General features: G+C 41.9%; 1 protein-coding gene across 2 annotated transcripts in view; it reads right to left on the bottom strand.

Moving 5' to 3' along the window:
- Positions 1-1,470: 1,470 nt before the first annotated feature.
- The window catches only part of CDC42SE2 (CDC42 small effector 2), a 92,322-nt gene continuing 68,129 nt past the window's right edge, over positions 1,471-25,663 (bottom strand). For both annotated transcript variants that reach the window (XM_056124244.1, XM_056124245.1), the window contains exons 4-6: positions 6,580-6,681; positions 4,231-4,348; positions 1,471-3,724 (exon numbers count right to left, since the gene is read on the bottom strand). In XM_056124244.1, the coding sequence (XP_055980219.1) occupies positions 4,250-4,348; positions 6,580-6,681 (201 nt within the window). In that variant the 3' untranslated portion in view covers positions 1,471-3,724; positions 4,231-4,249. The remainder of the gene's footprint in view (positions 3,725-4,230; positions 4,349-6,579; positions 6,682-25,663) is intronic.

Raw genomic sequence — 25,663 nt, 5'->3', positions numbered from 1 at the left:
TCGCGGTTCTGCCAAAAAGCATTAAGTATAGTGACTTTACCTCTTTGTATGATTTATGAAAAGTTTTACGTGAACACGTTGCATATTGGCATAAATGGGGCCCAGGAGGCTGATCCAGGCACAGAATTAGTGTTTAAGCAAACTAATGAAGCCTTTCAAAACTGAATGTCAGGGATGTATTTAAATGGCTCAAATTAAGAACATCATTAAAATTTTTCTATAAAAAAATGTTTTGAAAGGAGTGAAAACAAAAAGCTGCCTAGGAAACCTTTGGGTTTCCAAGACAGGCTGCGTTTAAAACTATGGGATCCAAGAGTGTGAGTTGTGAAGGCTCTCAGGAGCCTGAATTTACAGAACAGAAAATTGGGAATTACACTTTGGCTTTACTCTTCTTTTGTACAATGATGCCAACTCCAGTAGTCCTTGAGAGCAAATGTTGTAAAAGCCCAGGTTGAAAATAATTTCCCAAATAAAAACGATGTCCACCCACCTGGATACCAAGACAGGCCAAATCAGATGATTAAGAATGAGTCTGTCTTGATAGAACGCATTAAAAAAAAAAAGGAGCTTATAAAAGCTCCAGCCCGGGAGTGAGGGGCAGAGGCAATAGAACCTTATTATAAAACATAAAAGTGAGAGTGCCAAAACAGGTTAACAAGAGTCATTTAATGGCTTAAGCTGTCTGATCAGACTGACAGGCATTTAAATTAAAGGTAAAATTTCAGTTGCTTTAAAGTAGAGGGGATGTCATTTTCTTATCTCAAGCTTGTAGATTTTGCATCTTCACAAGTTTCGCAAGTTGTGTTTCTGACACTTTTTATAAATATATTCTACTTTGGGGTTCTTATGTCCTTTGAAGGAGTAATCAAAATAAAGTTCTTGGTAAATGCATAATTTTGTTGTCCACATGACTTCTTATTTGGGATGTCTTACTACTGGATCCAGGATTTTGATTTGCTATTTAACCTCATTTCCTTTTAGAGCTTCTGGTCATGGGATGAAGACAGACTCAAGCAAAAGCTTTTTGAAATAACTTTTTTCTTCAAACTCTGCACAAAATCTTATACAGAGTCTGTAAGCAGATGCTTTTGAGGAGTATCAGAGATACTGAACCATTTCCCCCAAAATTCCCCATCTTATAGCTTACCATAATGGTAGCAAGCACTTGAAATGTGACTGAGGCTTAGAATTCTCAAATTTTAAAATATGTATTAAATTGTTCTCTTTTAAGTGTGTGTATATTTTAATAATATATAATTAAAATTTTTTCACAAATCTAGTTTTTTGGAGGGCAACATGCTCAAGGCATCACATGAGGTGCTGTAACTCAAAGGTTACAAGCAAGACACACACCTTACTCAATGTACTATCACTCCAGCCCTATTCAAATCCTCTTTTCAAGGGAAAAGTCATACTGGCTTAAGTTACTTCCGGTAAATACTTGAAAGAAAACACAAACCCAAACCAGACTGAAAGAAAAACATTTATTGACTCAAAAATCAATACTTTTATTTAATATCTACAAGCCAACACTGACCTCACTTTATTCAAGAATGAACACAATGTACAAAAAAAAATGTATGTTTATATTATAAAAATATGTCAATTTTCTCTTCTGGTTGCTGAGCATAAGTCAATTTAAACAAAATCAAGGCAAACTTTGCAGAAATGGAAGCTAATATACTCAAATTATTTTCAAAGGCCCACAGATAATGCTGCTTTGGAAATGCTGAACCCAGTTACCATTTCTGCTTTATGCTTATTTTACTTCATACCCATACCACAGGAAAGCACCTGGTCATTAGCTTGCTCATTTCCCTTAACTTGTAACAATCGAATGAAATTTGAATGGGAAAAATCCCATGAGCTTCAATTTTTAAATGAAATACATAGGGCACAATTCTTGGGAATGCAGCTTCCCTAAAAAATATTCTAGGTTAAAATCTTAGAAATTTTTAAAAAATTTACTGGCCCCTTTCTTGGTGGCGGTGGCAGCTGCAGCTTTTGATACAGTCACTGGCTGATGAGAGCAGCCTTTGGCTTTCCACGGAAACTCCAGTGCTTACTAGAGTATTTGGAGCTGGGACCATGGGTCCCTGTACTCTTTGTTCTGGGAGTCACATTACAAGTAAAAAAGCTTGTATTAATTTTAAGTCAATATAGAAGTAGACTACACAGCATCAGTGCTAAGCAGCTCAATCTGTCTTTTTGTGAGCTTGCACGAATCAGTTGCTACACATTGAGTTAATGACAACAGAGGAATTCAAGTCTAAACTGCTGATTTTGATTACTAAGCATTGGACTCCTGAAATGCCAAATGTCTTTTCTTGACAGATTCTCTCTGGGACTGACACCTATGAAGGCTCAAAATTATAGAAACACAAGCATTGAGTAATCTAGTGTCTCATGGTACTGGGTAAATATTTTTTTAAAAGAATAATTACTCTCATGTTTTTCCTCTATAAATCTACTAATATTTATTCAGTTACCTGTTTCATAAAAACCTGAGGACTAAGGAAAAGGGTAAGAGAAATGATCACTCTTTTCTTTATTAAACTACCTAGTTCCTTGTAGCTCTTTAAGTTGAACCCCATCTACTGCATGAAATGTAACTCCTAGGAAAAGAAGTTAGACAGGGCTGAGATGGAAATAGGATTTAAACATTAATAATATAAAACCACAAACTGCCTAAACACCCACACCCCAATGGGGCAGAAGCAGCATTTGTACACAATGGTAAAGAACAAACATATTTTGGAACCTGAGCAAAGGATTCTCACCGGCACCCTGAAAGTCTGGGTGCAGGCTGTGTCACTGGCAAGAATTCAGGTGTGTTGCTCTTGCCAATTTCCACTGCCCCCAAAATATGTAGACTATGGAAAGGCCAACAACTCAAGTCTGCAGTTAGTAGTGCAGGCCAAATGTTCAACAGACTGCTCCTAGAAATAACTAGATGACAGAGTATCAGACATAAGATAAAAACAAAAATAGAATGAGTACACAAACAGATTGGCTACGGGAATGAAGCCTAGCATGAAGCTACATCGCCACACCTGTTTACAAGGTCCTTGCTCTCAAAATAAATACACTGAACATTTACAACAGAATGAATGCCTTACGAATGCAAGCGGTTTTTTATTATAATTCTAATAAGCCAGAGATCCACACTTCTAAAATAAGCTCTAGGCTGTGACAGGGCTGTGCACAGCTCCAAACGGTCTCCACTAGCAGCACGATCCCCACCCCCCTATGAAGCAACTCCATGAAGCATGCAGATATCGTCTCTGCTGAAGTTTCCAATGAATCCCAGTTGTGCTTGTGGGTCTCATACCTTCCAAAATATACATAAATGTGACCGATTACAAATAATATCAGATCCTTGCTTACCAGTAAAATCATAAGGCTAAAGGTGGAAATATTTAAAATGGGAAAAAAATGCAAAATAGCATTCACGAAAAAGATCATGCTATGATTAGATCCATATTGCTAAAAATTGAGAATTAAGCCACAATCCAAAGAACTCAGTCGACGAGTCCCTGGCATGCAGGCAGCTGGAGGAACTGTAGGGTCATCTGACATGCGCAGTTTCGGAGCGAACAGTTACGTGTCACTGGAGGAATCACAACGGGCTGAACAAGACGCCACCACACTTCTTTTGTGTAATTGAAAAGAAAAGCAATCACGAGACAAAAAAAAAAAGTGGAAAACAAAAATTCTCAATAACCTATAAAATTAAAAAGAAAAATCCAGATTATTTTTACAGTTTCAGAGTTCATGTTTCTTAAAGCTGATTTTCTTTACAGTGAACGAAATACAGTCATGCAAATACTAGTGCTATACATAAAAATCAATATAAAATTACTAGAGTATCAATTTCCCTCTTGTTGAAAGGACACATAGGAGATCAATCTTGCTTTTGAAATCTTAATCCAAGCCTCTTATGTCTTACAGCATTTCATGTTCCTCATAAGGAAAAAAATCTAATACTCAAAATGTAACTGGCCTGATCATCACTCGAAAGATTCAGCCACAAGAAAATTATGTCCTACTCCAGTGGGATCCCAATTCATTCACTAAGACCAGCCATACCCACCAGTGCTGGAGACTAATTCAGGCCTCATGTGTTTGCTAGGTTTGTGCCTACCACCTGCGCTACTGCCTCAGCCCTCTCCGTTCTTTAGAAACTATTTGCGTCCCCAACTATGTGTGGCCTGCAGTTCCCATACTCACCAAACGGGGGTCACCAGCGCTATCCCGCCTTAGTATCCACAAGCTGCATCTGCACATTGGCGGACATGCCACCCCCATAGCCACCCTTGGACTGCATCTGGTTCTGGATGGAGCTAACCTGAAACATGATCAAAACAAAGTCATGATTTATGATAACAAATAGTTTACCATCGAACCACATGTTAGCTCTTAGAAATAATTTCGGCTTATTTGAAAAACAATGCCAGCTTCTATGAGAGAAAAAACAACTCCAAATCTCAGTCCTTCCATTTTAAACAAAATGGTCTGGAATCTCTGAGCAGCCCAACCGTTTGGTGTTGAGACTATACTACTGTGATTGGACATGTAGTGTCAAGGATCTTGCTAAACAAGGAGGGGAGGGAACCCTACCAGCCACGTCCCCATTCAATACTGCAGTGCTGTTTCCTGGGCATCAGCCACTCAACTCTTAGGATCAACTTTGTTTTGTCAATATTGTAGACTGTAGCAGAGATTTACATACAAGTGAGATCAATGGTACTTTGGAATTACAGGTGGCTGTGAGGGTTTGAGGATAGTTGGAGACAAATGTGGCACCCCTTTTCCCCCTTACTAGAGATGACCCTAAAGTTTCAACTAAACTGATGAGAAGCCATAGTCATATACAACATTCAGGCTTTTCATGTTGATATGCCAGGTAAGAATCTGAAAGAAAATTCTGAAACATGCGAAAACAAGATGGGGAGGGGGGCCATTTTTTATTTGTACCTATTCACTTAGTATTTGTTCCTCTGTACTTAGATTTGTATTTTTGGGCCACATCTAGCTGTGCTTGGGGGACCATACAGAGTGCTGGGTACAAGGCAAGCACCCTACCTGCCATACTTTCTATATAGCCCCTATATGTCTTTTTTTTGAAAAACCAAAGTGGGGGCACATGGGCCCAAGCACTGAATGCTGCACTCGTTCCCCTCAAACTTGAGATAGGGAAGATGAGTTTTGTTTTTTTTTTTTTTGGGGGGGGGTGCTTTTTGCATCTGGCGATGCACAGGGGTTACTCCTGGCTCTGCACTCAGGAATTACTCCTGGCGGTGCTCAGGGGACCATATGGGATGCTGAGAATCGAATCTGGGTCAGCTGCGTACACGGCAAATGCCCTCCCCACTGTGCTATCGCTACGGGCCCAGACAAGTTATTTTTTAATTCTATTTAATTTTTTAATACTTGAACTACCCATCTTATCCATGTATCACAGTACTCATATAATCAGTCAATTCCTTTTCTTTTCACTCCACACTGATCCAGGAAACAGAGATACTGAATTTTATTTTGATAGCAACCGACACCTTTTATATTTCCACAAAAGGATAGATAGCTGAAAGAAGTACTTTCAAACAATCAAGTTGCTTCCTTTCCAGGAAGCTACAAATTTCATTCCTTTGCTTACCTAGTAACTCAAGTGACAATGGCTTTGCTGTATCCAGGAAACCCACCTACCTATTTTAAAAGTCTGTTCTCAAGTATTTTACTAATGCTGTCCAGTGAGTACCTAATGAATCATAAAGTTCTGTTTATAGAAGCGTTATTCACTATCAGAACCCTAAGGAGTTTGGAAACACATCACCTAATATGTTTACTTTTCAGATCTGAGGGAAATACTTAGGGGCTTCTTTCATGGCCAAAACGAGGCAGAGTCCTGATAAAATTCCTAGGTTAGTCCTTTTTATTTTCTTAGATGAAAATTAAAACTGAAAAACTTTAGCTGAGACAGTCTAAAGTTTATTCTGAGACTTTTATATTAAGAAGCAAAAACTGGTTTTTTTAGAAGCTGGAGAGATGGTATAGGTGCTTGCCTTGCATGTTGCAGATGGGGAGCGAGCACCATCAGGCGTAAGCCCTGAGCACCATTGGGTGTGGCCAAAATTTTTTTTGAATCAATCCTTTTTGCAGCCTTGCACATAAGGAATATGTGTAAATTCTAATCCTCCACTTACAGCATGAGCATGTATTGCAATCATGAATAAATCACAAGCATTTTAATCTCATAAAAGTCAAAATTTATAAGGTAAATGCAATGAAAATTTTTTTTTCATTAAGTCCAATAAACTGATCTCCAAGTCAGGGGCCATGGACTTGGACTTCCACTCACAGTTCTTTATAGTATGGGGGAGGAGGGGAGAGGGAGGGGAGGAGAATGGTAGCTACAAGACATTTCAGTATAGGACAGAGAAAAAGAATCTGACAGAAACTATAGGATTATTGTTTCATGATTCATTTTCTTCACTCCCCCATGCTTCTTCCCCATATCATAATCAATAAATTCATTTAGAGTCATCATTCACAATGGCACCTCACACCAGCCCCACTTACTGAGTTCATCCCACTGAACAGGTCTCCTGACCCCACGTGAGCCGTGTGCACGAAGTTCGTGGGCTCTCCAATCATACTTCGGTCAATCCGCCGGCGCCTTTTCTAAAACATGGAAAAGAGTGTGTTGGTAAGTAGTCTTGTTAAAAACTGTTCTGACGGATTTACGTTCTGCGATGAATGACTTCAGTAACCAGCCAGAATACAGAAACACCTGGCTCTTGAACTATCACAATTACCCTTTAAGATGACATGTACCAAATCTGTGACACAAAATGATTTGGGTGGAGTTCATGCCCAATTCAGTCAGCCTAACCAATGGCCGAATAAATAACAATACCCCTACACAAAAAAATAAAAAATTAATGATTTGGCAAAGCAAAGTAACAGGTTGTTAATTAGAACTTAAAACTGTTTTTCTGTGTTTGGCCACTGACATATTTGTAATAGTAACAAATTAGGTTTTACTCTTTAAACACAATGAGACAAATGTAAAATGATGTCACTATCTCTGTTAGCAAGGAATACAGCATGATTTGAGTACACTCTTCTGACTGTCCTTATTCTCTAGCTTTTGTTAACATTCTGTTTTGACAGTGCTTAGATTGTACCCCCACCTTTCAGCACAGGGTGAGGTAGTTCATAGGGCTGAGCTGGTCTCACCATGTTCTGGCCAAGAATGAAACTGTCAGGCAGGCTGGCACTTACGGAGCACCCACAGGCTGGGGGGGAGAGGGGGGGCTTTTCCAAGCAACTGCAGCTACTGTCTGGGGAATCCTGCCCCCCATATAGAGGTATTTTCTGTACCTTGATGCTTTTCACTGATTGACATTTTACAGAAATAAAAGTTTTCTTAAACCGGCCTCCAAATTTTATGATTCCTTAACGTCTGAGAGTGGGCGCACAGCTGACAGTGTCCCAGTCCAACAGAACTCACCTACTCCCACCTGTGCTGAGGACATGTTCCAAGACCCCAGAACTCCCCTATTCCTGCCTGTGTTGGGGATATGTTCCGAGACCCCACAGGTTGTCTGAAACCAAAGACAGTACCAAACTCTGTATGCAGTGCCTCTCATCTAACTGAACCTACTGATAAAGTCTGTCATAAATTAAGCACAAGATTCACAATGGAGAATGCATAACCAAAACACTAGTAAGTTACATGAATGTAGTCTTAAAATATCTTATTGTATTTTTGGACTGCAGTCAACAAGTTGCAAAAAGCAAAACGTTGGGGGGAGTGTAGAGGTAGAGTTTATGTTCCTTAAGTTAGTTTGCCAAAACACTATTGCAAAGTCTGAACTTGTTTGATTAGGTTACTTTTGCACATAATATTTTGTGTCTATTTCTACTTCTAGTAGAATTTTGAAGCAAGGTTCACATATTACTTTTAGAAGCCACTGTATACTATTTTACTTACGACTTTTTTTTTTTATCGATTTGGTTTTTGGGCTTCACTTGGTGCTGCTCAGGGGTTACACCTGGCTGTGCACTCAGGAATTGCTCCTGGCAATGGTCAGGACACCACATGGGATGCCAGGAATTGAACCCAAGTCAGCCACGTACAAGGAAAGCACCTTCCCCCCTGTGCTGTCACCCAAGCCCCCTTACCTCTGGTTTTTATCGTAGAAGATTAGAATCCAAAAAGAAGCCTGAAGCTGGAGTCAGGAAGATAGTCCAAAGGCTGAAGTGCATATGTACAGCCCCCGCTCTACCAGGTGTGCCCCTGGTGGCCCCAGACTCCCTACCCTACCCAAAAGAGAGAAGCCAGTTTTTCCTTTGAAACATTCATCAGCTGTGACAGGGCTCGCTCAGAACAGCAGTTCGGTCCCAGTGACAGTGGCCTGGCGGGCCTAAGACTGTTCCTCAGCAGCGCACGCTGTGCGGGGGCTTCTAGCCTCAGAAGGAGAGGATGGATGTTTCTGAGAATAAACTCTACTTCCAGGTTACTCTTCATCCCCTGCACTATGAACACACAGAAGCAACTTCATTCACTTCTGAATCTGCATCATTTCCCCCCAGACGGGTGTGTCTGGGGCTGAGCAGAGAGCTCCAGTTGGCCCACATCTCCTGTTAAGTGATTTATTCTAACTTCACTCACTGCAGGAAGATAACAGGAGTCGAGTCATCACAGTGTCCTCAGGCCACCCATCTCTCCCAGAAACATTTCCCAAAATAAGTCCCAAATGGATCTTTCTGAGCCCACGTTTGTGAAATGAGGGCACTACCAAACCCTCACAAATAACAAAGAAGGAGCAAGGCTTTAAGAGAGAGTTGGTTTTAAAAGATACTTCCTGCAGGCTACAGGTGGTAAACAGGGTAGAAGGACCCAACAACGATAGTTATTATAGTGATGTTTTTGGGTTTTGGCCAGCCCCTAGTGCCGGAGACTGGACCGGAGTCGCTGCATGCAAGGCCAGAGCCCTATATGCGGTGTTATGGCTCCGGTCCCCTACTACAGCAATGTTGGTGAAAGGAGATTATTTGGATTGCAATAAAGCAGAGATGAAAAGTAAGGGGCTAAGAAGTCAAATCACAGTATAATAATGTCAGAGGTTGTGAGATGTCCTGGGAAGAAGCTAACAGCAGAACTCTAAGACTGCAGGGAAGCTGGGGACACTGGATGAGACAGAACAAATCCAGCAGCATGACAGGTGTGCCACAGTGCGCAGCGTATGCCATGGAGCAGTGGGAGGAAAAGACACAGCAAGGGGAGCTTGCAGGTCTGTTTTCCCGGGGGGGGGGGGGGGGGGGCGGGGAAGGAGGGCAGAGCGGAGAAATCAGACAACTCTGGATCAAGTCCTGTCTCCTTAACAAGAAGAAGGAAAGCAGAGGAGAAGAAAAGCTACAGAAAGAAGGGAAAGTTAAAAAAAAAAAGACTGAATTATGTTTCCATAAGAGGAGAAAAGATTACAGGGCTGGTGGCCTATAATGCAAGTGCCTTCACTGAAGTACTATCTCCTACCTAAGAGACAGTTTTTGGGTGGTGCTCAGGGCTTCCTCCTGGCTCTTCACTCAGGGATTGCTCCTCTTGGAGCTTGGGGGACCATGTGTAGTGACAGGGATTAGACCCATCTCACTGCAAGGCAGGCGCCCTACCCGCTGTACTACCCAGCCCCCCCCCCCCCAAGAACATTTTTAACAAAGAAATCAAGTCACTTAAGGTTCAACCTTGACTTCCAAATGTAATTAAATACTTTTAAATACTTTTTAAAAACATTACTTTCAGGTATAACATGGAGACACTAAACAAACACACCCTTTTTTGGCCTGGGATGCTTCAAATGTAAGATATCAAATGGATTTTAGACCATGGGCCAACGGGGAATTCCAGAGTGGGACCGCTACAACAAAAAAACAGGAAATGGTGCACTTTGCTGTGTATGAACTGTTGGCAATAGCAGTCACCGTTTTTTTCCTGGAAACACACAGTGCTCTTTCTGAGGAATCTATTAAGTCTGAATAATTGTTGCCATCTTCCTTACAACATACTTCTTATGGGCAATGACAAAAAGTTGTGTCAGAGGGGAAGGAATTGAAGAAAATGTCTCTTTCCATGACATTTCTCTGTAATTATGTGCCACCACCATAAAATAATTACCAAACATGAGCTAAAGAGTCTGAGCAGATGCAAGTAGGAAGAAAATAAAGATTAACTTTAAAGGATTTGTTATTGTGTGAATGTGTTTCTACTTACAGGATGGGTCAAAGGGTTAAAAATGATACAGTAACAACAAGTCTCATGATGGAGACGTTACTGGGCCCGCTGGAGCAAATCTATGAACCAGATATTAAAGAACTAAAAATATCTTCAATATGTGAAGAAATGACATAAAAAGTGCAATAGTGAATGATTCGACTTATAGCATTCTGGAACACACAGTGACAATGTTGGTCAGTGGCTGGCAATGAAGGTGAGGACAGGGATGGAAAACTAAAAACAGACTGGTCAGCTATGTGATGCTATAGCTTCACAAATACGAATTTAACATTTGTGAAATAAAGGTCCCTCTCCATATTGATCACCACTAAAGCTGGGTACTACACATACTGGGATGGTGTCCCCCTCTATTTTAGTGTATATTTGATACTTTATAAGCTTTTAAAATGTTAATTCACTTAGCTTCCTCCAGTTCTTGTAATTTTATATATAGAAACCTATATACTGTATGTCAAAATGATATGACAAGTACAAACCATTTCATATCTGATTCCATCAGAATTTCATCTTCTTATTCTGTATTCTGATGTCTGACAATTCTAAAATTACTCTCCACCCACTTCCTGTCTTCTTCCCCAAATAGATGTAGTTTAGACTTTTTAAAAATATACTGCCAAGCTGCCACATATTACTGGGACAGTACCTATTTAATACTGTGAGAAATAATCATCACTCATGCACTCAACATTACATACATACTCTTTTTAAAAGAGCAAACAAAAAAATAAAAACTGGTTTAGGGGGTACAGCTCAAGGTAGAGCACATGCCACACACACAAGTGCGCATGTGCACACACACACACACACACACACACACACACACACAGACTCCATGGTGGGGGGGGGGGTTATCTGTGAGGTTATCGGAGCTTCCACTTGGGTTTCTCTTCAGTTTTCTCAGTCCCATACCCCCCCCACACACACCCTCACATCATTGCTGCCGTCTCAATATCAAGTTGTGGCTACACAGATGGGGCAAGTCTAGGCCTTCCTCCTGAGTGTAATGATGGAGTGGGGAGTAGCTTGTTATATAAAACAAGAACACTTCTTGTTCTCCTGTGTATGCTACACGGCCTTGAACAAGCCTCTCATCACAGAATGTCTTGCTGGAGTCAGGTGCACCCACTGCCAACAGAGCCGAGTCTCCCAAAGTCAGAGGGAAGGTGAGGGGTGCTCAAAGCAGAAGAGGGTGTGATGGATGTGGTTACACCATGTCCACACGAGAACTGGTTCCCAGCTTCTATGTTCCCAAGCAAACACTAATTTATTCCGAGAGCAGATGATTCTGCAGCTTGCTCTGTGCTGGCACCTCTGGTATCTCTGCCTACTCTCCACTGGATTTTGTTTCTTCCACCAAGGCCACTATGTTCCAGGACACACTAGTTCCCTCCCACCTCCCCTCATATGCCGACAACTAGTAAATCTTTTTCTTCTTTTCTGTACCTGAGACTGCAAATGTTAAGGGGATACTGAAATTTCTATGAACCAAAACCCAGTTCATAACCTTACTTCTGTAACCCACTCGTTGTCTTCGCTCCCTATTCTGGTAAACACTTTAGTCAGTAAGAACATCAAGCCAGATTTGAGGCCGGTTCTCGTCTTCCTCCACCCCCCCCCCCCCCACACCCCAGATTGTCATACAACATCCGCAGCACCGTAGTCAATGGATTCTACTTGTTCCGTCTGCCATCCCTTTCGTGCCCCTACTCAAGTCCTCAACCACTGCAGTGTTCCCTTAATATCCTTGCTCCCAATTTCACCTTTTCCCCCTCCTTATATTCCTCACCCTAGACCTAGACCCCTTTCCAGAGTGTAAAAGTAATCACCTCGCTCACCAGTTTAGAACCCTTCAAACTTGCAGCATACATTCCAAATCCCACAATCTATGAATTTATTTCTCTCTCCAAATCATCTTTTATGACTTCTTTCCTGGCATCCTAAGGTCTCATGTGCTGCATACAGTTCCCTAAACAAGTTCCCTGCCCTTCCCTGGAAGGAACTTTTCTGCTCCCTTTTCAATGGACTAACTCCAGCCTGACTTCTCAATGGCCTCTAGTCTGGCACTATGAATTCCTTGGTTTCACCAGGGTACTCTTACTCAGAGTGTAAAAAAGTGAGACAATAAAGGAAGAGAGATGCAGGGCATATAATAATTTATCAACAGATGTTCCTTAAATGAATTAATTTATAAATGTATAAACATTACATTCAGGTTTGAAGACTGAATTTTTCAAACACTTAGTAGTAATGCCACATCTGGCACTACAAATACTGATGAAGAAAGGCAAGCTTCTGGGGCTGGAGAGATTAATACAGCAGGGAAGGCACTGGCCCTGCACACAGCCAACCCAGGATCAAGCTCCAGCACCCATCTGTCCCATGGGTCCCGTTAGGAGTGATTCCTGAGCACATAGTCAGGAGTTAACCCTGAGCACCACCCAGTGTGGTCCCAAAACAAAACCAAAATATTTTTCTAGCATTTTGTGTATGTTGTGGGACAGTGTTACCAGGAGGGTCACGTGGTGATAGGTATCAAACCCAGGTGCAGTGCACATGCTTCACCTTTTGAGCCATTTCCTCAGCGCAAAGTGGTTTAACTTGTTGTTCTAATGTGATTTAGTTAGGATATATATTGTTACCATGTTGTTTTGAACAAAACTAGTTGTATTTATCTTGGCTAAGAGAAGCTAGAAAAAATTTTACTGATGTGTTTAGAGTACCAAAAAACAGCATGCTTGTGAGCATCTGGAAAAAAGTTAATTTTTAAAAATATTTACAATGTACATGGGTGTCAGATATATTAAAAACAAGGAGTGATTTTTTTCTATGATGCTGCCCAGCATCACAGAATTCATAGTAATTTCCTGAGAAGTAAGAGCTGCTTAGAGTGCCTATAACACAGGGAGTTCTTATGACCCACCCCCAAAATGAAATAAAAAAAAATTTAAGTACAATATAAAAAACAGGGCCAGAAAGCTGGAACAATAATACACTAGATAGGCCCTGCATATGGCCAATTCAGGTTCAATCCTCCTCCACGTCCCCCACACGTACATATGAACCACTGAGCACCACTAAGAATGAATCCTGAGCACAGAAATAGCAGTAAGTTCTCACCACAGCTGGGTGTGGCCCCAAACCCCAAAAATACACACACGCATACACACACATACATACATTTATATATACAAATAAATAAAATGTGGGCTGAAACGATAGCACAGCTGGTAGAGCATTTGTCTTGCACACGGCCAACCCGGGTTCGATTCCTCCACCCCTCTCAGAGAGCCCAGCAAGCTACTGAGAGTATCCCACCCGCACGGCAAAGCCTGGCAAGCTCCCCGTGACGTATTCGATATGCCAAAAACTGTAACAAGTCTCACAATGGAGGCGTTACTGGTGCCCGCTCGAGCAAATCGAACAACGGGAGGACAGTGCTACGGTGCTATATAAATGTATATAAATGTATGTATGTGTGTGTGCACATGTGTGTAAAGCATGAGGCTTTTAAAGTGTTTTCCGAGTTATGTACACACATAACATGGAACACTCTTATCCCAAAATTCTTCCCACCTGGCAACTGCCTAATTCATTAATATTAATATGCAGTTCAAATATAACCTGTTGTAACTTTTAGGTTTTTTGTTTCGTTTGTTTTGGTTTTTGAGCCACACCTAGTGTTGCTCTGGGCTTATTTCTGGCCCTGCACTCAGGGATCACCTTTTTTTTGTTTTTTTGGGTCACACCCAGAGATGCTCAGGGATTATTACTCCTGGCTTTGAACTCAGGAATTACTCCTGGAGGTGCTTGGGGGACCATATGGAATGCTAGGGGTTGAACTCGGGTTGGCTGCGCGTAGGGCAAATGCCCTACCCACTGTACTATCACTCCGACCCTCAGGGATCACTTTTAGTGGGCGTGGGGGACTACATGGATGCCAGGGATTGAACCTGCGTCTGCCACATGCAAGGCAAACACCTTACCTGCTGCGCTATTGTTCTGGTCTTCAAAGATTTCAATGACTACACTGAAAAACACTTATAATTTGACCACTCAGAATTTCCCTCTATACTAAGTGTTCTATGACCATACGGACAGCTGTTGTGTGATACACTGGGAGATAATGAATGGCATTAAATGAATAAAGGACTTTTAAAGCAACATTACCTTATTTCTCTAAAAGTAAATGAAAAACAAAAAACTAGGGCCAGAACGATGGTACAACAGTAAGGCACATGCATGCAACCAGAATTCAACTCCTGACACCCCCTATGGTCCGCCCTGCCCTGAGAATAGCTGGGTGTGGCCAAAAAAAAAAACACATCAAAAACCTGTCATCTCCAACATCATCATTATTTCTCAAGTACCTGGTACATATGAAAAATTTTCTTGTAAACTTCTATGGCATGGTGTTTTTGCACAAAAATTACTATCTGGTGTTCTAATTTGCTCTGCCCAAAGGTAATACCATCCCACAGAGATACTCAACTATCACCACTGTTTTCTTTTTCATGTTGGGTGGAATCTCAACAGCAATGGTTCCCAAACCTTGGCACACATCAGGATCCCCAGGGGTTTGTTAAACACCCACTGCTGAGCTGTTCTTAGAGAATTTCAGATGCAGCAGGTTTGGGGAAGACTTGGAATGTGCATGTCTAGCAAAACTTGGGAGTGAAATGATAGTTCAATGGTTTAGAAACGCTGGCTCTAAATATTTACAGCTTGAATATTTAATAAGTAGCAATAAATGGGAAATACCTGGGCGCTTACTGGATGCCAGACACACTTGCAGGCGCTTTAAATTCAGGGGCATATTTGCTAATAAAAACTTGAAGAACAATGAATGATGCATGTTTTCACAATCCCCTCAAATCTAGTCAACTCCCATTTAACTCTTGGCTATTGCTCAAATCCTTACCTACGAACTCCCACGTGTTCACCTGGAGCCCTTCCTTAAGCTTTATTCTCGTGTTTTTCCATTATTTGGAAAGTCATTAGGTCAAACGGTTTTTCTCCTGAAAAACAATGCAATTGGGCCAGAGAGACAGTTCAACAGGCCAGGCCATAAGCCGTGCCAGCAGGAGGCCAGGCTCAGTCACCAGCATACAGTTCTCTAAAAAAGGAGCCAGAAGCAGGCCCTTGGGTACCCTGGCTACAGCCCTCGAAACCAAAAGAATACCAAGCAAGTTACTAAACAACATGATTCGTGACATTTTTTTTAAAAAGGTTTTTCTTTTGTTTGGGGGCCATTATCTTGAAGTGCTTGGGAAATCAATGGAGTGCCAGGAACTGAACCCAAGTTTTCACATATGCAAAGCACCTGCTCTACCACTCAGCCATAATCTGGCTTTCTAATTTTTAATTTTTTTTTTCTTTTTTGGAGAGTCTTATGAAAAAGAAGAGCCTAGGATCTGGGGAGAGCTCAGTGGTGGAGCATCCATCCGCACTGAAGGCACAAGGTCAGGAGTCCCACCACTGGCACCGTTCAATGCCAAGTACAACACTGATGGCACGTCTTTTGGGATGTCTGGTGCACCACAACCAGTGGTGTGGTATAGTAATACACACATTATGTTTTACTATGGTGTAGTAGTACTAGAGAACTACAATTACTACAGTAATACATTTTCTATCATTCTAAAGGGATTTGGTAATGCTTTTAACATTCTGACCAGAATCATTGATGGCTATAAACTTTTCTTCTGCATAAACAGGCATAACTATGGTGGTGAGAGGCCTTTCCCCCTGCAATACTGTTTGTTCTGGAAACAGCAGCCTCCTTCCCTTCCTCTGGGAAATCATGTCTTCCTGACCCACCATATGATTTCAGTGGGCTGCGAACCACAGTAGGACTCACTCCTGACCACAAGGGCATGCACATGACTTCAACTGGGCCAGAATCCTACTCTGAAAGGGAAGAAAGCAGAACTACTCTCTTCCTCATGGCTGCTAAGCTGAGCTGATGAACTGGAAGCTGAGGACAAGGTTTCCTTTAAATGAAAAAAACTCCTGGGGCTGGAGCAATAGTACAGCAATAGTACAGCCTTGCATGCGGCTGACATGGGTTGGATTCCCATATGGTCCCCCAAGCACCGCCAGGAGTAATTCCTGAGTGCAGAGCCAGGAGTAACCTCTGAGCATCGCTGAGTGTGACCCAAAAAGCAAAGGGGGAAAAAAAAAGGTAAAAGAAAGAAAAAACTCCTGTAATCAGAAAAATGTAAACCGCTAATGTGCAATGAATCAAAAAAGGCACAGATCTGAGGCCTCACAGAGCTCCAGGTCCTGAATGTTTTAAAAAGACAGCGGCAGGCATCCCACAGGTGACAATGTGAGCTGATACAACCAGCGAAGAAGCCCACTCCTAAGACGGAAAGCAGGAATCCATAACTCATGAAAAGGAACAAGAAGACAAGCAAGGAGTTAGATACTGCAGAAATGGGGTGTCAGGGAGACATCTTCAACTGGGCAGCCTAATTTAGATTCCAGACTTCATACCTAGGTTCAAACTTCAAAGAATAGAGCCCCTTTTCCATTAACCCATTTGCATTACATCTCCTGCTCTGTGGACAAGGAGGTCCTGCTCTCCTTCTAGACCTTATGCAGTCACTGAAGGTAGCAGTGACCCCAGCTGAAAGGGCCACAATAACAAGCAACTGGGTAGGACATAGGAACCTCACCAGAGAAATGAAAACACCCAGCTAGAGTTACACACTGGGGATTATTTAACTCAAAGCATACACAGCTAGCTTGTGGCTGGAGAGACAGTACAGCGGGTAGGGCACTTCCCTTGCACGTGGCCAACCCGGATTCAATGCCCAGCATCACATATGGTCTCCTGAGCACCACCAGGAGTGGTTTTTTTTTTTTATGTAAGTATGTATTTTTTTTTTTGTAGGAGTACTGCTATTTATTCAGCCACTGATTAGCTGCTGAATTGTGCATGAACTCCACCTTACTTTTTTTCCCCCATTTTTTATAATTTTATTTATTGAATCACCGTGAGAGCAGTTACAAAGCTTTTGGGTCTAAGGCTCAGTCATACAATAAAACACCCATACCTTCACCAGTGCCCATTCTCCACCACCAAAAATCCCAGTATACCCCCGTCCCACACCCTCCCCCTGCCTGTGGGGCAGATGATTTCCACATTACTCTCTCTCTACTTTGATCACATTCACTATTTCGACACCAGACCCACCATTATTTGAGATTTTACCCCAACACTCAGATCTGCTGAAAAGGCAACAATAGACAATTTGTGTTCTATTGCTGGTTATGAATAACATATGATGTCGTGTGGCTGCAGTAGGGCCATGTGGTTTTGAAATTCCGAAATTTTAACACTTAAATCTGGAGGGATTTCTGCCAAAAGCCACTGGGTTTAGAGATCTGTTCCTGAGTCTCTGGGATCATGGCCGTTGAGCAGCTTGATGAGGAGATGACTTGGGGTCTCGTTGGGGTGGGGAGGAGAGGCCCGGCTCTCCCCGCCGCCCCAATCCCGTGAGGCCCAACAAGTTTCGTCACTGCAGGCCCAAGCCTGACTGTCCAATGGCCTCTGGAGGATGACAGTCACGAAGTCGCCAAGAGGGAGCAGGCAGAGGGACAGCACTCATTCCCCCCTGGGGTGGCCCGGTGACAATAACCTACTGCGGGGTCCGGACACATTTCTGCCAAAAGCCGCTGGGTTTCGAGATTTGTTTCTGAGTCTCTGGGATCAGGGCCGTTGAGCAGCTTGATGAGGAGCCAGAGAGGGAGTTCGTGGGCGATGACTTGGGGTCTCGTTGGGGTGGGGAGGACAGGCCCAGCTCCATGCCCCCCCCATCCCGTGAGGCCCAACAAGTTTCGTCACTGCGGGCCCAAGCCTGACTGTCCAATGGCCTCTGGAGGATGACAGCCACCAAGTAGCCAAGAGGGAGCAGGCGGAAGGACAACACCCTTTCCTCCCTGAGGTGGCCTGGCGACAGTAACGTACTGTGGGGTTGGACGCATTTCTGCCAAAAGCCATTGGGTTTTGAGATTTGTTGCTGAGTCTCTGGGATCATGACCGTTAAGCAGCTTGATCAGGAGCCAGAGAGGCCATTCGTGGGCGATGACTTGGGATCTCATTGGGGTGGGGAGGACAAGCCCGGCTCCACCCCCATCCCATGAGGCCCTGTGTGTCTCATCACTGGGGGCCCAAATGTGACTATCCAGTGGTCTCAGACGGATGGTGGCCACTGGGCCGCCAGGGGGAACAGGCCAAGGGACGAAACCTATTCCCACCTGGGTTGGCCCAGCACTGGTAGCCTACTGCAGAGACCAGACGCATTTCTACCTAAAGCCACTGGGTTCTGAGATTCGTTTCTGAGTCTCTGGGATCATGTCCATTAAGCAGTTCAATCAGGAACCAAAGAGACCTTGCCTCCATTTATATAGCTGAGCCGGAGGTGGTTTGTGGGTGTGTTTCCCACATACCTAACTTTTGGCCGTTTACTTTCTTGGTAAACTTTGCCCCAAGTTTTTGGGGTCTGGCCAAAGGCACAGCAGCAATTTTGGGGTATTTGGAAGTCTGAAGGCGCCATGAGGCTGCTGATGCACTTGCCTCAAAGGTACAGATTGATTTATCTATTAAAAAAAATTTTTAATAGTGAGACATCATGAGGTACAGTTGCAGACTTACACATTTTTGTGCTTGGGTTTCAATTATATAATGATCAAATACCATCCCTCCACCAGTGCCCACTTCCCACCACCACACATCCCAGTATCCCTCCCACCCCCTATCCCACCCTGACTCTGTGGTAGGGCATTCCCCTCTGTTCTCTCTCCAGGAGTAATCCCTGAGAATCACTGGGTGTGGCACAAAAAACAAGAGAAGTGCAGAGTGTAAACTATAACATATTGGAAACAATGTATACTGAAAATTAAATCTTAAGTGCAGTGTTGTTTTTGGTCGTCAAGTTACTTAGTAGACAACTAACAATCTTTTTCTCTTGGCACAGGGGTTAGTCCTGGTTCTGCACTCAGGAATGACGCCTGGCGGTGCTCAGGGGACCATATGGGATGCTGGGAATCAAACCCGGGTCGGCCGCGTGCAAGGCAAACGCCCTACCCACTATGATATTGCTCCAGCCCCAGGAACTAGTTATTTTCATCTTTCAGAAATCTGCGGCAAACACAGAGATTTCTTTCTCAGCCTTAAAATTAGTGTCTGATGCTCATGGACAATCTTCACAGACTCATCCCGAGACCCCCATGCATGAGAATGAATCAGCTGAAAAACCCAAGTATGAGGAACCAGTGTCTGAAAACTCCAGGCCACATGGCATCGGGACTGGGCTGTCCCTGCCCTTTCCGGGGCCCTGGCCATCACACCCACAAACTTCCTCCAGATATCACTTAAGCACATTAAGGGCCATGATCATGAGACTCACAAATGAATCTTGGAAGAGAGCAGCATGCTGTAGAGATGTCTCTGGATCCCAGTTATTTCAAATTTTAGAATTCCAGGAGTGTGTGGCTGCTTTTGTGGCCACACAATATCGCATATTATTCAAAACAAGCAATACAAAATAAATTATTTAGCATCCGCCTGTGGGGCAGGCTTGAGTGGTGGTGGGAAAATTCTAAATAAGGTGGTGGGAAGGTGTAATCATTGTGGGATTGGTGTTGTAATACTGAATGTACTCAATTATTGTGAACAACTTTATGAAAATAAAATTGAAAAAAAATTTAAATAAAAAAATAAAATTGGGGGCTGGGCTGGAGTGATAATACAGCAGGTTGGGTGTTTGCCTTGCATGCGGCCAGACCCAGGTTCGATTCCCAGCAACCCATATGGTCCCCCGAGCATGGCCTGGAGTAATTCCTGAGTGCATGAACCAGGAGTAACCTCTGTACATCACTGGGTGAGACCCAAAAAGCAAGAAAAAAAAAAGTCTAAAATTTAAAAAAATAAATAAAATTAGTGTCTAAGTCATACTGGAAGTATGAAAACTGAAGTACAAAACAGGCTTTTAAAAAACTAATCTGAAATAGTTTTTCTACATACTGATATTGTTCAAAAGTTGTATCTGGTGTTGTCCCTAGGAAGATCACTTAACCTGCTAAAAACAAAAGCAGACCAAGGACTCACTTTATCCATCCAATTCTTCATACCACTGCATTAAACACCACCCTGAAATCAACAAAACTGGATGTTTTGTTTTGGTCATGAAATCACTCCCAAACATTAAATATGAAAAATAGAAAAATTAAATGCTTATATTAACTTTTTGCAAATGCTACTACACACAGCTGAATCAGAGTATTCAATTACCAATTTTAATTTTTAAATAAAATAGAACTTATCTTTGTTTGCTTGGCTCTTATGAAACTACAATTAATTGTTCCCAAACTAATCACAAATATTTCACAGTGTGATGCTGAAATTCACTAGCTGGTTGGTGTTTGTTCATTTTTCTTTTGATTTGTTTTCCATTCAACAAACCTTCAAGCTAGGTTCTCATGGTAATTTTTAGTTTTTACTAACTTTAGTTCAGAGAAATGTTTCTGTATTTTTACTATGATAGTTTACTCCAATACCTCTGTGCACCACTATTACGTAGATTCTGAACTTTCTGGGTTTATCAACTAATTTTTCTAAATTTGTTTTCTGATCTGTTCCTCATCATCCAGCCTTTTGAACTATACTTATTTCAGATAACACTATCTTCAAGCACTCTTTTTCTCCATTTGTGCTTTCTCTCATTTGTAGAAATTTTATTCTTGTTTAATGGATCCAATATTGTAATCATCGGAATATTCATACTGTTTGTTGTTTTAGCTCTTTTCTAGTCCCTGTATCATCCATTCTGGCTTTCCTCCTGCCTGATGATCAAAGACTGAACCAGTGAAGCTAAGGATTCATGATCAAGCAAGCTGAGTGGTGGCTTTGATAAAAAATGAGCATTTTCAAGGGAGTAAGCACAAAGGTGCCAGGCCTTCTCTACTAGTTGGTCCTCTCGAAAAAGATCTGCTGCAGGCCAGTTGGAGGGGTGATGGCCTAAATGAAGGCATCTAAGTTACATTATAAGATGAAAGTAACTTGCATAAAACTAGCTGGTTTCATGTTGAAGCAAAGTAAGTCCAAAGAAGAATGGCAAAAATTCATCTGTGGTATATAGAGAAACACGACAAGAGAATCAAAGGTAATAAGTGACACTCCATCCTTGGCCCTGGATTGCAGAACCAAGAAAACCAAGTTGGACTGGGGGCCAGGTGGGGGTCAGGAAAATTAACTCAATGCAACATAAAGGAAAAGTTGAGACCTATGTCCCACTGCTGCCTCCGCCACGATGTAAGCTCATCTACCAGCCTTGTTCCAGAGACTCACAAATAAATCTTGAAGGAGATCAACTAGCTGCAGAAATTTCTCAGATAACCAGTCCTGACTGAGACCTCCAGGGTGATCTCAGGAGGGGAATCACTCACCCCAACAGCTTCCGCCATGACCCCGCTAGACTGCCCAGTTAAATATTCTGGATTTTCTGGAGTGCTCGGCTAATAATCATGGCTGCACAACATCTCCAAACTCTATAATACTAACACCCCGGTAGAAGGACACCAGATTGGATGGGATGTAATGTGGAAGCCAACTAAACTCAGCTAACAAAAACATTAACTTGCAACAACAGCTTAGTAAACCCTCAGACAAGGAGACGATGGTGGACGGAAGGTGACAGTGGCGTTGAGATTGGTGTTGGAACACTGAACGCCTGTAACAAATCATGAATAACGCTGTAAACCCTGCTGTTTAAGGTAAAAGGTAAAGGTAAAGGCCCTCCCGTTGATCGTCGATTTGCTCGAGCGGGCCCAGTAACGTCTCCATTGGAGACTTTGTTGTTACTGTGTCTGGCATATCGAATACTCTCGGTAGCTTGCCGGGCTCTCCGAGAGGGGCGGAGGAATCGAACTCGGGTCAGCCATGTTGGCCACTTGTAAGGCGAACGCCCTACCCGCTGTGCTATCGCTCCAGCCCCCTGCTGTTTAAATAAAGTGAAAAGAAAAAAGAAAAAAATTGAGTTTTGGACATGCTGAGGCTGGAGAGGTAACTGTGTATAGAAAACCTGTAAATGTTAGCACTACTGTAAACATGTAATCCAAATTATAATTACATTTTTCGAAAAATGAGTCTGTCAACAGCATGGGGGTGGAATGTGTGTATGTGTGTGGGGGGGAGAACCATGGGGCACTGGCAGAGTGACACTGACCACGGTGGTGGGTGTGGTGTTGAAACACTGCCGTAAACTCCATTAACAGTATTATAAATCAGAGTACCTAGACAAAAACTGGAAGCAAAATACTAATCAACACAGGCTTGTGGTGATGACTGCCAAAACTTATGTTGTAGCCTTATTCTGCGTATTATCACCGTCAATCTTTCAAAAATATCTCTCATCATTTACCTTCTCTCACTTGTCTTATCGGACCATTTTGGTTTTGAACCGTTTAGTGTCGTGCAAAGTAGGGTTTCAGGAAGAAGAGCTACTGTGTATGAGTGCATGCACACATACGTCATTCACCAACCGCTCCTTAGACAACTAGAGCTCTCCTCCTACTAACTGAAAATCAAACCAAAATGCTTCTAGAAGAGATCAATTCTTCAACCTTTGAGGGTCCTATTCATTTAAAATAGAACATGCTTGAAAAATAACCAATGGAACAAAACAAAGTAAAAATCAAACAATTTCACATGAGGAAAAAGCAATTTACCAACTCAACATCCATAACAAAAACGTAAGTGCCAGGTAATATATTAAGCACTTTACATAAATTATGCTATTAAATACGCTTACCTATTATCTGCTTCTTATGAGAAAATATCATTACATTTGAGAAATTTAATCTTACAAGGTCAAACCAAGTAAATATTAGCAATCTAAACTGCTGAGTAAATGTAACTCAAACCCTTATTGGAATAACTATAAAAAGTTCATTTAAAACCAAATCTCCTATGAAGAAGGGGACAGAAAAGTGAAAAACGTCCGCTTTTTCATAGCTAGCTATCCTAAACAGTAGGGGTCCTAAAATTGACATCAGTTTCAATCACTAAGCACTACTGCAAGCACATTCATGGTAGGTTTCTTTCCAATTTTGTTTGTCCTTCAGGTAGGTAAGAAGTTGGCATCTCGTACCTCTTTGTTTACAGCAGAGGAAGGTTCTGATTGTATGAAAGACTGGCAGCTAAACCGTTTCCAGGACCATAAAAATTCTGGATATATATTCGTATATACACTGGAGAGAAATATGTGAACACACCAGATCCCAGTGAGGCCCCACCCCAACCAGGCAGGCACTACAACAATACAACAACAACTAAAGAGTGAAAGGATGTATGTGTTTGTGTGTGTGTGGAGGGGGGGAGATCCTTTTTGGTGTGGGAAGGGAGGCAAAAGATTGACAAATATGTATGCCATCAATATATATATGAAAGGATCTGAATGAACTAAAATTTACAAAAATGGCAGATAATAATTAGTAACTGCTGTCAGGGAAGGCATTTTCACAATATTGAAGTACTAATTTCACCATATCCTTGTTAGCAACGTATAATTGCATAGTCTGACACAAATCTATTTTACATCTATTTATTCATTTCCTTTTAGTTAAAATGTACCAAAATATACACTAGAAAAGTAGTCTTTTATATTGTAAAGGTCCTACCATAAATTCATTAACCATACTTTTCTATTTAATTAACTTCTTAGCACAATTTCCAAATATGCATGAGCGAAGCATTTGACTAAAGCTGTAAATTTATATGCCTGTTTTTCATCTTCTGCCTTAAATTTTATATGAAAATTATTTTTGGTTCACAAAAACAGAAAAGTCACAAATGAAAACAAAACAAATGATGTTCCTTGATAATTCCTTCCACCACCTGCTAAAACAGAGGTAATCTACACATAAGAAATAATTTTTTTCAAGGAACTAAAGGCAAATTCAGCAGATAAATGTAAATACATAAGCACCAGAAATATCTTATCTAAAATACCAGAAGAATTTTTATTGTGTATAAAAGTGATAAGAAACCAGACCAAACTGTAGAGTACTTACTTAGTACTTGAAAAGATACAGCTGAGATCTTAAACAAAATTTGAGCTGCTATAAAAAAATGAACTGTACTATTTTCTTCCCATTATAAATAAGTTTAAGGCAGAAGATGAAAAACAGAATGGTTTTGTTATTTTTAGCTGAAGCATCGTTGGTTTACAAGACTGCAAATGTTTATATGAACATTTAACGTAAATGTAAATGTTACCAGACCACGTCCACCACAGAAGAAAGAACCAATACATCCCTCCCACCTCAGCCCATGTCCTCCCTCTACTCTTTCGGCCCACTCCACCTTCCTCTGGTGACCTTAGCTCTGCAGTGTGAGTCTGAGGGGGTTGGCTGTTCTTCTCAGGCATCATTCCCTTGCTCTGAAACAAGGTGGCTTCCACCATGTATAACACAGCAGGTGAACAGATTCTTAAAAACAGCCCCTCAGGCTGGGACCATAGCGCAGCAACATACTCTAAGTCTTGCATGGATGAGGACAAGGATTCCAAATCCAGAATTAAAAAAAAAAAAAAAGAGCTTCCAAAACTGTTAATACAGTATCTACATCATCAATACTGTTGCATAATCCTAAAATGCCACCACGGTATTAAATTCCTAAAATAATTTAAAATCTAATTTCTCTTTACTCACAGATTACACAAAATTTACAAGATTATGTAAATGTGAGGAAATCAGCACATCAGACATGGACACTGAGGATGCCAGTTTTTCACATCTATCTATAGGAGAGTACTTTGCTCAAAGATCTGAAGCTCTTGGTTGTCTTGGTGGTGGACACAATGTGAAGAGACCATCATTTGGTTATGTCATTACATCACCAGAGATGAAACAGCCTGAGACTTTAATAAGAAAATTGGATCTCTCTGGAAGTGAGTTGGAAAACAAAATTACTCTACTTCGCCAGGAGCCAGTCGCAGACTTGAAGACCTCTCCCAAGCATGGTGTGCACATCTTAGAGGATGAACTGGACGTCTTCAGACCTCTGCCTTACCACTGAGTCATTCTTCTCCAATTAAGGTTTCTGGAACAAGTTTGCCAGGGTCAAAATCTCCAGGGTGGGAGAAGCATGCTAAAAGTAGTCGATAGACCAAACATGATTGCCACTCAAAGCCTCTCTTGCAAAACACAGTACCCAAAAGAAGAGAGAGAGAACAAGGGGGAATACCCTGCCACAGAGGCAGGATGGGGGGGGGGGGGGGATGAGGGTTGGGGGGGATGCTGGGACCCATGGGGATGGATGACGGGCACTGGTGGAGGGATGGGCACTTGATCATTGTATAA

This window comes from Sorex fumeus, unplaced genomic scaffold, assembly GCF_029834395.1.
Source record: "Sorex fumeus unplaced genomic scaffold, SorFum_2.1 ptg000051l, whole genome shotgun sequence".
Classification (NCBI taxonomy): domain Eukaryota; kingdom Metazoa; phylum Chordata; class Mammalia; order Eulipotyphla; family Soricidae; genus Sorex; species Sorex fumeus.
This window is presented reverse-complemented; position numbering and strand designations above follow the sequence as displayed.